This window comes from Mesoplodon densirostris, chromosome 4 (genome assembly GCF_025265405.1).
Source record: "Mesoplodon densirostris isolate mMesDen1 chromosome 4, mMesDen1 primary haplotype, whole genome shotgun sequence".
NCBI lineage: Eukaryota > Metazoa > Chordata > Mammalia > Artiodactyla > Ziphiidae > Mesoplodon > Mesoplodon densirostris.
Window position 1 is genome coordinate 99,905,982 of NC_082664.1, and position 16,693 is coordinate 99,922,674.

The following is a 16,693-nucleotide window of genomic DNA, read 5'->3' on the forward strand; positions in this document are numbered from 1 at the left end:
GATATAAAGAACTGAGAACACACAGACTGCTTTTAGTGCAGCCTGGCTTAAACGTGTCTCATCCTTCTCTCCATCCAAATTTCTCTATGTGGGGAGGGTTCCCATCCCAGAGGTGATTAGATCTTCTTTTCGTTTAGTTATACAACACCATGACTAAATAAGAATGCAGATTTCCCCCAAGACCTTTCTCCTCTTTGCTTTCTTCAGAGCAAGTCCTCAAAGGCCCACCCTTTGTTACCTGAGAGTTATTGATTGCTACTGTACAAGGGTCTTTCAGGGGAAAAACCATCCTAATTCACCATTTCACTAACCACAGAGGCACTGAAGAGCTAAGACAACTAAGTGAAACTTGGTAACTCAGAGGGAAGATATTCCAACCCCACCATTCACCCTCCACCCAGACGAATCCATATTATTTGCCTTTAAGGCAGAACTAAGGCTAAAAGTACAGTGCTTTATGTAACTAGGGATTAAAGAACTCTTGGAAGAATAAAATGGACAAATTCCCTCTTGCTGATGTTTAAAGTAAGGCCTGCCCGTAGAAATAAGCTTAAAAAAAAACCAGTCTCATTCTGCTTCAAAGAGGTTTTTTTTTTTAAGTGCTATACTGTTTTATCCTTTTATAGAACATGTCACTTGCCCTCATCAGAGCTCATCAGTGTTTTGTCTCCAAAAGGTTACTGGACATTGGTCATGGTACATTAAAAATGAAGAGCCTGCAAAGTAGCACACACTATTGGATATATTTTCCTCCATTTTACAAATGAAGAAATTGAGAAACAGAGAGATTAAGTATTCTGCACAAACTCTTGCAATGAAGCCCAGATATCAACAAACTGACTCTGCAGCCTATGTTCTTTCTACTTTACAATATCAAGCCTAAGCCAAGAGTTCTTAACATCATGTTCACGCCTGCGGTTCAGGGAGACTGAATCCCTGAAACAATATGTAAATTTTTGCAGGTAGCCCCTATGTATATTTTTTCCTGAGGAGAAATCAGAGCTATTTTCAAAGGAGTCACTGACCTGAAAAAAAGTTAAAAAGCACTACATCTTAAACGACTAGAGTGGGAGGATTAACCGTAAATCTTACATGACTCCTTTGTACAAGTATTAGGCTGGAACACCTGTAAACATCCTAGCTTTCAACAGCAAGTAGTACTGTTATATAAAAAGGTGCCCTATTTAGCTACATGATTATCCCAGGCAACAAGCTGACCTCGTACCTTCTTCCTTTAAACACCTTTAAAAAAGCATCTGGGGCTTCCCTGGTGGCGCAGTGGTTGGGAATCTGCCTGCCAATGCAGCGGACACGGGTTCGAACCCTGGTCTGGGAAAATCCCACATGCCGCGGAGCAACTAAGCCCGTGCACCACAGCTACTGAGCCTGCGCGTCTGGATCCTGTGCTCCGCAACGAGAGAAGGCCGGAACAGTGAGAGGCCCGCGCACCGCGATGAAGAGTGGCCCCCCGCTCAACGCGAGGAGAGAAAGCCCTCGCACAGAAACTAAGACCCAACACAGCCAAAAATAAATAAATAAATGAATTAATTAATTATTTTTAAAAAGCATCTGATGTGCAACTCACTGCTGTAAGCAGAGTGATCCTTTGCATTTGTCCCCCAACAGCAAGCAAGGACCTCTTAACTGATGCTATTCAGCCTTAAAATACCCAGTGTTTGCAGATTCTAATCCACAATTAATTGAACCATTTCAACTGCAGAATGTGAATCCAGCACTTGAAATCAGACTCCTGATCCCAAGGCTGACAGGTACATTAGTCCCTTGCATGCATTTCACCTTGTAAAGTATACAGTTAACTTGTTCAATTTCTTTTGTTCTTTTGTTTTTAGTTTATGTCAATAAAATTCACTTTTGGGGGGTGTACAGTCCTATGAGTTTGAGCACACGCATAGATTCTTAAAACCACCACCACTAAGACACAAAACCATTTCAACACCCAAAGAATTCCCCCATGATACCCCTCTGTGGTCAGACCTTTTCCCTACTTCTAGCCCCTGGCAACTACTAACCTATTTTCTGTTCCTACAATTTTGCCCTTTCTAGAGTATCAGATAAATAGAATCATAGAGTAAATAACTTTGGAAACTGACTTCTTTACTTAGTGCAATGCATTTAAAATGCATTCAAGTTGATGCACATGTCAACAGTTTGCTCCTTTTTTATTGCTGAGTAGTATTCCATTGTATGGATGTACCACAGTTTGTATACATAGTCACCCAGTGAGGGAGATCCGGGTTGTTTCTAGTTTGGGATGATTATAAATAATGCTGCTATAGGCGCATTTGTGAAAAGATTTTTTTGAGTAAATATAAGTTTTCATTTCTCTAGGACAAAGAGTCAAAAGTGTATGGCTCCAGCAGGGTCATACAGTAAATGTACATTTAACTTTATAGGAGACTGCCAAACTGTTTCCTGGAGTGGCTGTATTATTTTGCATTCCCACCAGCAATGTATGAGATGTTGTTCTGCATCCTTGCCAGTGCTTGGTTTTTTGTCTTTTTTTTTTTTTTGCGGTACGCGGGCCTCTCACTGTTGTGGCCTCTCCCGTTGCGGAGCACAGGCTCTGGACGCGCAGGCTCAGCGGCCATGGCTCACGAGCCCAGCCACTCCGTGGCATGTGGGATCTTCCCAGACCGGGGCAAGAACCCGTGTCCCCTGCATCGGCAGGTGGACTCTCAACCACTGCGCCACCAGGGAAGCCCAGTGCTTGGTATTTTTAATTTTGGTCTTCCTAAAGGTGTGTAACGGCACGTTATTGTGGTTTTCAGGCATTTCTCTAAGTGTTTAAATTTGATTTAGTCTTCACTAGCAGTGCTTGAACAATTTTGTACATCAGACACTTCAGAAGCACATGGAAAGACTATAAAAATATTAAAGCTGGCGAGCTGCCTATTAAAGACAAAGATGCTAAGACCCAGAGAAGGGAAGGATATACCTGAAGTCTCAGACCTGTGCTTTTCTAACAGTTCTTTCTAATCACGAGGCATGAGCCAACTATCCAATTCCTGTACCCTCTTTAAACAAGACAAAGCAAAACCACACAAAATAAACTTTAAGCCCCACAAATAACTAATGAAATCCTTTTTGATACTGATTTATAAAGGGCAACCAGAATAATCATTCTGATCACAACACAGAAACAGCATGAGCTAGGTTTCCAAACATTAGATTTCTGAAAAGGTGCCCGTGCCCTGTATAATGGCAAATATTTTGATCTCTAGATCTCAGCGATGCAGAGGTTTCTTAGACACTGTATTAATAAGAAAAGGACAAGGGACAAGTGCTTTTTCCCTTCATTTTAGAGTCCACGCTTTCTTTTGCATTTTACCTGGCAGGAGGGCCCCGGTCGTTACCTTGACAGGAAGCCCCTGATAGAGAGGGACATCATTCTTGCAGCTGATCACTGCCTTAATGGTTAAATTCAGTGGGTTTAAGAGAGCCCAAACTAGCAAACACCTCCTCACCATTCTTCCATGGGAGGAAGAACAGTTACTTGACAGGTCTGTGGGAGCAGGAATTGAGCGTGCTCCTGGCTCAGCCCCTCTCAGCACTTCTCCTCAGGATCTGCTTGCCTGCGGGCGGGTTGGGGGGTGACTTCTGGGTGCTCCCCTACATAACACAATAATCAAAGCTGGTGGACGCTGAAGGGCAGTCCTGTGATTGTCCAGCTCTTTCAGAAATAAAGTAGAAAGGATATGCAATCCCTTCCAGCAAGCAGTCTGAAGTCAGCCTTTCAATCTAGCTTTTGTCAGGAAAAAGGCAAACATTTTAAACTCTGTGTAACTCCTAAATCTTTCTATGATTTGCACTCAGGAGGGAAAGATGATGTTATTTATTGGACTCCAGGTATATGTTGCTTCATTAAATATGTGTGTGTGTGTGTGTATACACATGCATATATATTCACAATATCTAGTAGATGTCATTTGCCACAAGAATAATTACACAGGAAATCCCCTGTCTGAGTAAGAGGAACATAAATAGATACTTACTACATCAGTGTTTTTTAAAAAGTAGAGCCCTTCCTTCAATGAACTCTCATATGGAGAGCCAGTAGATAAAATAAACAAGAGTGAAAATACTCTGGTTAAAAATGTGCGGGGTTTTCCAGAGCTCAGCCTGCTCTCGTGCTGCCCCCCAATTACTTCCCAGTCTTTTCCTTTCCTCCAACTTCATGGACTCTCTAGAGAACTTGAGAAGACAATAAGGAAAACCCTGCTTTGATAATTAAACATGAAAGAAGTAGCCCAAGTTACTCTGCTACCCTCCTCATGAAGGTCAGGTCTCTTTCTACACACAGGAGATCAAGCCTGAAATCTGGGCCCATGGAAGGGTGACATGCCAACCTCTACTTTATTTTGGTTTTCTTGAATATTATTTTATTTATTTTTTATTCAGCAGGTTCTTATTAGTTACCTATTTTATACATATTAGTGTATACATGTCAATCCCAATCTCCCAATTCATCCCACCACCACCACTGCCACTTTCCCCCCTTGGTGCCCATACGTTTGTTCTCTACATCTATGTCTCTGTTTCTGCCCTGAAAACTGGTTCATCTGTACCATTTTTCTAGGTTCCACATATATGCGTTAATATAAGATATTTGTTTTTCTCTTTCTGACTTTCTTCACTCTGTATGACAGTCTCCAGATCCATCCACGTCTCCACAAATGACCCAATTTTGTTCCTTTTTATGGCTGAGCAATATTCCATTGTATATATGTGCCACATCTGTTTTATCCATTCTTCTGTCAATGGGCATTTAGGTTGATTCCATGACCTGGCTATTGTAAATAGTGCTGCAATGAACATTGGAGTGCATGTGTCTTTTTGAGTTATGGTTTTCTCTGGGTATATGCCCAGTAGTGGGACTGCTGGGTCATTTGGTAACTCTATTTTGAGTTTTTTAAGGAACCTCCATACTGTTCTCCATAGTGGCTATATCAATTTACATTCCCACCAACAGTGCAAGAGGATTCCCTTTTCTCCACACCTTCTCCAGCATTTGTTTGTAGATTTTCTGATGAAGCCCATTCTAACTGGTGTGAGGTGATACCTCATTGTAGTTTTGATTTGCATTTCTCTAATAATTAGTGATGTTGAGCAGCTCTTCATGTGCTTCTTGGCCATCTGTATGTCTTCTTTGGAGAAATGCCTATTTAGGTCTTCTGCCCATTTTCTGATTGGCCACCCTCTACTTTAAATGAGAGCTGCCGACGACAACAGCAAGCTCTCTCTGGGGTCATTTCACTGCAAGAGCAGGACTAACAGCTCAGCTGAAGAACCCAGGAGAGAGGCCACTGAGGTCACTCCGCTACAGTAACTGCAAGGTCTATTCAGCCACCGTGGCAGATGTGAAGACAATCGCCATATAAAAGCAGCCCCATCCAAAAACACAAGAATTCCAAATTCAGAGACTGTGGGTCACTGAAGTTCTTACCATGCGAAGTTGCATCTGTTCCCAACACATTCCACTCCGCTGGCAGCTTCAGGTGCCTGAACGCCAGGGAAACCTTCTCATCAAGGGAATTCACGTCCGTGGACGGGGGTCCTGACCGATCCAGGAAACGGGTGAAGTTCAGAGCCTGCTGATTTCCAGCACTTGTTGCCAGGAACTGGGCTGCATCGTAGGCCTCGTCCTGGATGAACCTGAAGTCTTCTTCCGCCACCACAAACACAGGCAGGCCCTCTTTGGAAGCACAGAGCAGCACCTTCACCGTCTCACAGCAGTCATGACCTAAGGAAACACACGCAGCAAGGAAAACAGGATTAGAGCCCTCCTCCTGAAAGGAGGACACTGGGGTGGGGGGGGGGGTGCTTCTCGGCTCTTCCTGCGTGACATACAAGCTCCCCTTCCTAAAACAAACCTCTCCTTCCTCCAAGCTCTAACAGCAATCTTCCAAACTTCTTAAAACTCCATTTCCAACTCATTTTTACAATTGCTATTTGCAAATACGAATTGGTTCCCCTACCAAACAGCAAATAACTTTGTATTCCAGCTGCCACCATGCCGGCAGCATAGTGTTTGGTACTAACAGTCTCTGAAAATCTCAATATACACTGAACTACAGCGGTTCAATTTGAACAAATTAAAGAATGAAAGCTGAAGGACCTTGCAAGGCCTAGCGTACAATGGGAAGTCAAACCCCTCCCGAACTGTGCTGGATCTGAAAACCCAACAGGGAAAAAGTCACTCATACAGGTTACATGGCAGGAATTGTACAGATGCCCCAGAACCTGCCTCACATTCACCACGATACAATTGAGCAAATGAGGAAGCACTTAGAAAAATACAAAACGACTTGATTTTATTTTACTATTATGAAGCAATTCAAGGCCTAGAAAGTAACTTTTGCTCTGAGATACACGTTCTTTCCTGTAACGTAAAGAGAACTTCAATCAAATCACCTAGGTCACCCAGGGATGACACAATGCTGTGGCTAGAAACCTGGTTGAGGAGAAGCAAGCATGCCAGAGACTGCAGTGCCCACTGTCCAGAGGGGCAGAGATCTCACGAGCTGCGACACTGGCAGCAAGCTACGTGCCACCTCAAAGAGCTCTGCTCAAGTAAGATCAGGAAGGTTTAACAGCAGTGTTTCCCGTGGGGAGGCCTTCCTGGAGAATCAGACTTTCTCTGGGTTTTCAGCCTCACAGAACTAAGTATTTCCAAGATATAGAATATTCATCAAAACACGTTTTTCCTCAACTTTCAGGCACTGATCTCAACTAGCTGGAACTATGCTCCTAACATCATCATTTCTTTCATAAGTATCTTTCTGATGAGACAAAAGAAAAGGAAATGAAGTTGATGCTTCTGTTTGAGTTGCTCCCCCTGGTGCGCTGCCTGATCAACTGCAGGCACCTGAGGCCTGGGCTCCCCTGAGCCCACCGGCACCCACTGACCGCTTCCCAGCAGAGGGGTGAGGACGAGGGTCCCTGAATCTGGCTCTCCAGACCACAGGCACAGCCAACCGAGGCTTCACACTTCACAGAACAGAGTAAGCTTTCTGCTGTCTTTGAAAGAAAAAACAATTATTTTTTTCCACGTGAACAGTGAGAGTAATAATAGATTTTCCACATATACTTTTTCCCCAGGGGCCTCCTTAAGCCTTATTTTGTGACAAAAGAAATTTCTCCCTGCTGTGTAATTTGAGGATGGTAACAAGTATCAATACTTACTAACCAAGAACCTACCACATACCAGGCACCTGACATGTCATTTTCTCTACACAACAAATTTATGAGGTGTGTACTGTCCTCACATTACAGATGAGAAAACTGAGACTTCAAGAAGTAATTTGCCCAAGTTTACACATGTGAAGAAGCAGAATCCATCATTCAAATTCAAGTCTGATGCCAAAGGTCATGGCCTATTATATCATGATGCGAAAGTTTTGTAACACATTGCTTATAGATAAAGAGGGAGGGGTGACAGCTACATCCCTACCTGCGAGGAGCCCAACACTTGGAATGACAGGCCAGTGTGACTACTAAGCAAGAGGAATGGGTTCATGAACCACCGAGATCAGTCTCCACACAAACACATAACTCCACCAAGGTGCTCCCACTGCATTCCCAGTGGAATTCCTTCCATGAAGTCTGTGGGAAAGTGAAGCATCCTCTGGCATGCATGCGTGCACACATGTGCATGGCGGTGTGTATACACCCATGTTTGTATTTCAATTCAATAAATATGTTGAATTTATACATCTACTATGTGAAATGAAATTAGAAAAAAGAATCTTAACCTTTCTTTGAAGGGCAGCCAGCCTAATTACATAAGACAACAACATCAGGATAATCAAATCAACTAATTCAGGTAATAAAGGTTTGGGTGTTTTTCTGGCAGAAAGTAGTTCTTCTAAACTGTTCTGTAACATTTAACGACTAAAATCTGGGGAATTCCCTGGCGGTCCAGTGGTTAGGACTCGGTGCTTTCACTGCTGGGGTCCAGGTTCAATCCTTGGTCGGGGAACTAAGATCCCGTGAGCTGTTCGGTGCAGCCAAAAGTAACATGTGGACATCCACCAAGCCTAGCACACTGTAACCAGAAGCTAATCACAGTGAATCTGAGCTCTCCAGAGGTTTATAGTCTATGAGGTGGCAATCAACCAAGCTGCAGATCACTGCAAAATTGGGTGGGTTCTAAAGAAACACATACCATGCGACTCGCCAGAGAGGACCAGTGCATTTCACAGGTGAGCAAAAGGAAGGTGGCAGTCAAGAAGGACCTTTTCGATAGGCATCCTGCTCCCAACTCTCCAACCACAGTGGTTCTTCACTGCAACCCTCAGAACTCAGATGCATAGTCCTATCCTATCCCTCCCTCCCTCTCTATCTATCACTTCTCTAATAATACCTATCTATCTATCTATCTATCTATTTATTTATTTTTTTTTTTTCTTTTTTTCTTTTTGCGGTATGCGGGCCTCTCACTGTTGTGGCCTCTCCCGTTGCGGAGCACAGGCTCCGGACGCGCAGGCCCAGCGGCCATGGCTCACGGGCCCAGCCGCTCCGCGGCATATGGGATCCTCCCAGACCGGGGCACGAACCCGTATCCCCTGCATCGGCAGGCGGACTCTCAACCACTGTGCCACCAGGGAGGCCCTCTATCTATTTATCTATCACTTCTCTAATAATTTCTCTGTGCCAGGCACCATCCTCAGTGATTTCCTAATAATAGTTCATTTAATTCTCATAACAACCCTAGCAGTAGGTACTATTATTATCCCCATTTGCCAGATGAGGAAATCAAGTCACAAAAATGTTAAGTAATTTGTCCAAGGTTATAAAGCTCCTAAGTGGCAGAATTAGAATCTGAACCCAAGTTTCCTTGCTCTCCTGTCTGCCCCTACACCCAAGATTCATGGAGACAAGAAGGCTTAAACGGGAAATAAAGGTACCATGGAAAAACTAACAGGAAAGGAAGGAAAACACTATGCTCAAATCTTGACTATAAGACTCCTAAGTTGCATGACCTCAGATCATCTCTGCTTCTCCAGGCCTCAATTTCTTCATGTACAGAATAAGGGCAGCCTCTGCAGGCTCTATGGTTTCCCCAGCTGTACAAACCCGTGGGTTTTACCAGGCAGGTGGGGAGAGACAAAAACTTAGGAAGAGATTCCAGGAACAAGAAACAGTTTCAAAAACATAAAAATGGAAGCCGAGAGTTAAGTTCAAGGGATAGAATAATTTCTGCAAGAGACAGTTTCAGGAAGATATTAACTAGGCTACATCTAGATGTTTCCTGTGAGGAGAGACCTGGGTTCAAACCTATTTTGTTATTTCCTAAGCTATGTGGCCTGAGGTAAATGACAACTTCTCTAACACTTTAAAATCTGGAGAGTAACCTTATCTCATAAGTCAAGAGCTATAATTTAGAAGACTCCTCTCAAATTCTGTAATACTATCACCCAAAATAACATATACAGGCTCATTTCACTTCCAATCAAACTAGACAGACAGACACAGCAATACATATTTCAGTCAGGATATTACTGTTGACCCTTTAACGAGATAGGTTTGAACTGCCTGGGTCCACTTATATGTGAATTTTTTTGTTCAATACTACATATATGTACTACTATATTTATGATCCATGGTTGGCTGAATCTCCGGATGCAGAACTATGGATACAGAGCGCCAACTAAGTGACTTGAGCATCTGCAGATTTTGGTATCCATGGGGGTCTTGGAACCAATCCCCTTGCAGATACTGACAGATGACTGTACTTTTAAGAATGTTGTGGTTCTCATTCATGAATCTCACCAGTAATTATAGCATTTCCCATTTATTCAGGATTAAGCTCATTTTTAAATTCCTGACAGTCCTTTGAGGTAGATACGAATAAATGTCAATAAAAACTAAACTTACAGGTTTCACAATTCAATGATGAGAATGTGAGTAATGTGGGATCCAAACTGAATTCTACCTTCAAAACTTAAACACACTCTGTCTTAGAAGAGATATTAAACTAACCTACAATAAGGACATCCACTGCCCCACCCATCCAGTTATTCTTTCTTACTCGTCTCCTTCCCCAAGACTGTGCAGAGGTGTCTGAGACACCTGAGAGCTTGAGCCAGAAAGCGAGTCACACCGTCGCTAAAAGTCAACATCATCACTGCTCTGTAAAATCACCTCCTGTATATACACAGGGTCCAGGCCATAGTCCAGATCTTTAACTTCATCTCACACTCTCGTGCACAGGCGTGCACGTGCGCACGCGTGCACGCACACACACACACAGAGCCAAAAGCCATGGTGAAGCAATACCACCTTAACTCAAAACTGGAAAGTGCAGACATAATACATCTGCACAGAAATCTATCTGAAATTGCTAAAATGACTTTACTTGGCTAGGACGGGGTGGGGAAAACAAAGAGGGAGAAATAGAAGGTGGTTTAGGGGTGTGTATGTCTGTGCACATGTACGCACGCTGTGTGTGCATATGTGCTTAGCAGCATAAGCACGCATAATTCTTTCTGCTGCTTTAACAGAATCTCTTAGAAGGTGGATGGGTGGATGGGCAAACTATCATCTGCTCTATTTATGTAGAACTAAAACAAAACCATGTATTAGAGAAGGTAGAATGTCAGCAAAGGCCATGAAATAGATATCTAGGAGAAGCCATCCAATTGTTAGCTCAATATTTTCCCTTTAGACATGAACTCACAATCTGAAGGAGAAACTATGAATCATCCTAAGTAAAATGTGCCATAAATCTGGAATTTGTTTGGTATGATTATAGGCTTCTTTTTCCAAAGAAAAACTGAGGGTTAAAAGAGGAGTGAAGAACTGAGGGTTTCCTGGCTCAGTCTTTATTAAACTTTCAGTAAATAGGAAGAATTACTACTGAGCTCGAGCAAAGTGCCTCCCCTACCGTCTGGAAAACCACCTCGCAAGGCTGGCAGGGCTACTGTCTCACATCCACGTTTTCTATTAGGCTCAAATGGTTCATAAGATTAGTTTTTAATCCCTATGACCTTTCAGATAAAGCACCTAGAAAAAAAAATCAACATTTTTCAAAAACAAAGGTTATGTAATTTGGACCCATTAATAAAACTGAAGTCACTGCATCTGTACACATAAAATCTCTTACTACCATAAATTAGCTCTAAAGACACAACTGTTTTCAGGGGCCATTAGTCTTATGACTGCCTTGTTACACACAAAATACAAGGTATTAACGATGTCTACATCTTCAGGGCAAAAACATGGGGATGGGAAACTATATCCAATTCGACATAATAACCACAATTAACTTCTTTTTACGTGAAGACAGAAGCTGCAGCATAAAGAAGAGTAACAAGGTTTTCAGCTGGTTCCATGGTGTTTTTCCTTCCACTCAATTTCCTGGTAACAAAAAAAGAAAATAAAAATCACAAGTCCTTTTAAAAGGGGAAGTTCTGAAAATTTTACTGAGCTTCTTCTAAGGGAAATACCCCCAGAGAATTGAGACAGGGGAAGAAGAAAGATGAACTGTTAAGGAACACGGCCTAAACCTCAATTCCATTTTTTAAAATTGACTTCTGAATATATGCTACAATCAGGTCCGAGTCGATTACAACAGAAGTATGAAGTAAATTTTGGGGTGGGAGAGATGGAACCCTTACTGAGTGAATTTTAAGAGGTACTGAAGTATGCTGACAACTAGCTGTAGAGTCAGAAGATATCAGGTTTAAGTCTCACCTCCACTGCAAACAGGCTGGGTCAACCTGAAAAAGTCACTTGAAGTCTATTTGCTTGCACACAAAAATGGGAACATCACCAACCTTCCAGGTTATTTAAAAAAAAAAAAATCAGAGATGGCTGTACACAAAGCAGACACCTGGCATAAACAGGCATCTAAACCTGGTACTTATTATCAGTATTAGCTATTAAAATCCTCCTATTCAGGTGACTCAAGGAAAAGAGATGCCTATTACTCTATCAAGAGCTTCTGCATAAGCCCAACACAGCAAATGCTGCCCCTGCCACTGTAGAACTGAAAAAACAAAGGGTAGGAGGAAGAATGTCAAATAACCAACACACAACCAGGAGCATCTAGTTGGGAAACAATAATTTAACTGCTGATGGTCCTCTTAAAAGCATCTAATCCAAACCTTTTTTAAGCTCACACATCAGGAGGTGTGTGCTCCTGAGGTTGGAGAGCTTTTCCGCAGGCTCCTTATCACTATATGAAGCACCCATACCCATGGAAACGAAACAGTGCTACAGATAAACAAAACTGCTGAAGCATGACGCAAGAATTACTTCATTTCCTATTAGGCTAAAAGTGGCACACATCCCATTCAGGCCTTCTCTTTTGAGAATGAAACAATTGGGACTTTGTTTCACCAGCTATCCAAAAAGGAACCCTGAAAGTGCTTGCTGGGCCAACCAAGCCCAGGCCCACTCAGTCATTTCCTACCAGAAGGCTGCATTTGTAGTCAAAGGTAGAAAATATAAAAATCATATCTTTTACTACTTCATTTTGGCATCAAAAGTATTTTAAAATTTGTTGTCTTTTTCTTCCCTTTGAAGTGGCTATACAGGGTTGAAGGAAATTTTCAGTCTTCAGACCCACACTCTAACAGGAATAGGATTATGTGCAGAAGTATGTATCTACTGCTAGTTTTCGGTGGTCTAATGGTAGATGTGCAAATTTGGGATAGGTATCAAAGATCTCTGTATGTATAGGAGTATTTACACAGAGGGGGGAAAAGAAGGCAGGCACAGGAATCATGTATTGATACATCTGTGGGGAGAAAGGGGCTAATTAACACTAAAAATTTGACGTGCTATAATCCAGCTTATTACTCTAAGGCAGTGCTTTTCAACCTTTTATTCATTGTCATCCCCCAAGGAGACTTTTTAAACATTTCTCTCTATTTGCCACACCCATCCTATGAAACTTTAATACCACAGACATACCATATATTTGTATATGTGTATCTGTGCTCTATATATAAAGAGTTAAGTTTTTTTAACCCCCCTAAGAACCAATTCTCACCCCCCTGGGGGGATACAGGCCCCAGTGTAATGTGTGTGCTCCATTCTACTGCTGTGTTCATAGTTCCAAGTATCCACACAGGCATTAATTACAACAGGACAGTAGACAGCAGATACACTTCCCTTCAACTAGTCCTCAGTTTGTTTTTCCAGGATAGCCACTATATATACTGACTAGCACTGGGACAGTAATTTAAGCCTTTTAAAATATAAAATCATGTCTGTCTAGAGACAGCCTTGTAGTAGGAGTATTTTAGGATAGTATTTTAGGATAACTGACTACTTTGGCAGAGAGAGAGGGCACCAGGATTCTCTGATTGTGCCAGTTAAAAGCGAACTTCTTTTCAAATGTGTTATTCAATTTGGCAACCTCTGGACGTCCGCTGCTAGAAACAGTCTTGGTTCACAAGAACTGAGAGACACACGACTGCAGGACTACTTGTTGAGACCTGGGCTGTAAGCACTGTTTTTTTTTTTTCTTTTTTCTTTTTTTTTTTGCGGTACGCAGGCCTCTCACTGTTGTGGCCTCTCCCGTTGTGGAGCACAGGCTCCTGACGCGCAGGCTCAGTGGCCATGCCTCATGGGCCCAGCCGCTCCACAGCATGTGGGATCTTCCCGGACCAGGGCACGAACCCGTGTCCCCTGCATCGGCAGGCGTACTCTCAACCACTTGCGCCACCAGAGAAGCCCAAGCACTGGTTTTTAGTTAAGCCACAAAAGACTTATGATCATGGTAAATGTACTTTTTTCTTTCTCTTTAATAACAAATCTACTTTATATAGTACCTTCCCTTTGATTAAGTGAGAAAGAATAGAAAGATATGAAAGAACGGAGTCAAATTCTGCGTCAGTGAATGTTTGCAGTTTTCCTGTCAAACAAGAACCCTTGCTGTGAAGTCTAAAAGTAAGTAACAGACATACTGAAAAAAAAAAGATTTCATTTTATGATAGATTCTGCACCAAAGCCTTTCACAAAAGTAGTATGAGCATCCACTAAACATCCTGTCTCATTTTCCATTCTGCAATTACTGTCTGCTTGGTCTAAATTCACATTTAAGTAATAAAAATGAATCCATGACAGTACGTCATATCCCCCAAGAATTACCTTCCAAGGATACTCAGATTTCTTTATATTACTTACCAGTCCTATAGTCTTTTAAAGAAAACATCTTGGCTTCATCCCTCAAGGAAAACCACTGTTTTGTTAAAATGGGATTTGGGGTTGGATTTGTTTTATATGAAGAGAAAGAATGGAGATATTTTATTTTCATTTATTGCAAACGCAACACCTTTTGCCTGTAGAGATATAATTTCATCTCAGGATGTATTTCACAGCAAATTATATTCTTAAACCAGCCAATTCATAGGTATTTTGAATGTGGTATTTTATTATAACACTTGTTTGTCTTTGTTTAGTGTTCATTAGCACAAAGATAGTTTATTTTCAAAAGAGAGGACATTATTTCCTAAGTCTTCAATATATTTTTATTATAAATTACTATATTCAATATGTTAAAAATAACATGTGCACTTTTAAAACATTCAAACAATTTAAAGGCAGATAAAGCCTCCAAAGGCTCCAACTAACTGTCCCCTAAGATGCTACTACTCTTAACATAATTTCATTTTTAAAGAAGGAGGATTGTATCACGTCTACAGCCTTTCTGTAGTGTTAAGGCAAGAGAAGATCACTTTAAAAAGACTTTACAATTTCTTTATAACTAAACATACATACACAATTCATTGTAAGCTTCTCATCAGAAAACAAGCAAAAGAGTGAGAAAATATGAAAAAAGGAAAAAAAATGGACTGTAATCTCAGTATCTGAAGTCAAAGAGGTTTTTTTCCAGGAGACTATCAAGAAATGTCTCATCTCCCTACCCCCCAAATCATAAAAGGTTACAGACTAACATCAAGGAGTAGCTGTCTGTGAAGGTCAATCAATCATCTGGTTTTAGTGAAAACTAAAATAGTACAAAACACTGACAGTGAAACACGCAGAGAACTCAAAGAAAAATCAGAGCCAGCAATCTGGATGGAACATGACATTAAAAGCAAGATCAAGACACAAAGCTCTTTTTCTTCCCATTGTCAGCAAAATGGCTAGGACCTGAGGAGCTAGCCCCACACAGGAGCAGAAAGGGCGCAGGTACATCCCTCCCGCAGCTGCTGCAAACAGACCATGCACGTTTACCCAGTAACTGGGATGCACAAAGCAATACAGACTTTCCACGAAGAATCTTGACTAATCTGACACTGCCCTCCACAGACAGGAAATATGAGGCTATCAATATGGCTAACTGATGCACAGAAATCATCAGAGGTAGCTCTGGAAAGAGAACAAAGACCCCTGACCCAAGCCAAGAATTCAACTCAAGAAGCCAGTCTCCTCTTGCAGTTTTCAAAAGAAAGGATGTGTGTGTGTGTACACATGCACACACGTATGCACAACCTTTCTAGAAGGGTGCTTCTGAGAACCAGGATGAGTTTCAACACGGTAGAAACTCAGTCCCATCAAGTGGTAGGAATACACAGAAAAAGCCTTCTTAGCATATACCGGTGAACATAACAGACACAAATCCTTGCCCTCAGGAAGGTGACACTGCAGTAGAGGCAAGTAGAAAATAAATAATATATATAATGTGTCTGAAGTTGATAAGTGCAGTGGAGAAAAGTAAAGCAGGGAAGGGGAACAGGGAGCGTGAAGAGGAGGCAGTTGTATATTTTTATAAGGTGGACAGTAAAGGCCTTACTGAGAAGGTGATATCTGAGTAAAGACCTCAAGGAAAGTACAGAACAAGTCAAAGAAATCTCCCAAAGCAGATTTAAGGCAGTTTAATTCTAGACGAAACTATTAACTCCATGATATATAAACAAGCAATTCAAAACTAACTTAACCCCCGAAAGTCTCCCTATCTCTACCCATCCCTCCAAAACAATTACTGGGCCAATCTGGACAGCAGCTGAAGAAGACAAGTGAACAGAAAAATGACACGTGTGACGACCAGAGAGCAGCAAGATGCACTCAGGAATCTCCTTTGTTTCAACAGTTAACAGAGGTTCTACTTCACCAAGGAGGGAGGCTCACTGGGACCCGTGCACATATCGAAGTCTCACATGCTGCCTTACTCTTTGTTCAGCCTACTGTACAAGAGGGCCTTTCAGGGACTCTAATCCTTTGTCACCTCTGTTGTGATGAGGGGCCTCAGGCAGCAGGCTGACTGAATTCAGGTGGGTAGCAGAACATTCAGGCCAATTGGGGGCAAGGGGACAAGTTGTAAGAATATGGTAAATAAAACGTAAGGTAGATAGATAGTGGGAAGCAGCCGCATAGCACAGGGAGATCAGCTCGGTGCTTTGTGACCGCCTGGAGGGGTGGGATAGGGAGGGTAGGAGGGAGGGAGATGCGAGAGGGAAAGGATGTGGGAACAGATGTATATATATGACTGATTCACTTTGTTATAAAGCAGAAACAAATAAAAAAAAAAAAAGACAGTTTGGGAAGTAGTAGGTCAAAAAAAAAAAAAAAAGAAAACACCTGCTGGAGTAAAGGGGAGAGGGAATAGTCATAGCAATAGACAGTGTGATATGTATAAATAGTGATAAAGCAAAAATGGTAAAGTGATAAATTGGCAAATCTAGGTGAAAAGTACATGCAAATTTGTGGTCCTATTCTT

At 41.9% G+C, this 16,693-nt stretch overlaps 1 protein-coding gene across 8 annotated transcripts in view; it reads right to left on the reverse strand.

Moving 5' to 3' along the window:
- The window catches only part of LOC132488556 (A-kinase anchor protein 13-like), a 371,872-nt gene that overhangs the window by 219,593 nt on the left and 135,586 nt on the right, over positions 1-16,693 (reverse strand). For all 8 annotated transcript variants that reach the window (XM_060096873.1, XM_060096872.1, XM_060096871.1 and 5 more), the window contains exon 4: positions 5,465-5,761. In XM_060096873.1, the coding sequence (XP_059952856.1) occupies positions 5,465-5,761 (297 nt within the window). The remainder of the gene's footprint in view (positions 1-5,464; positions 5,762-16,693) is intronic.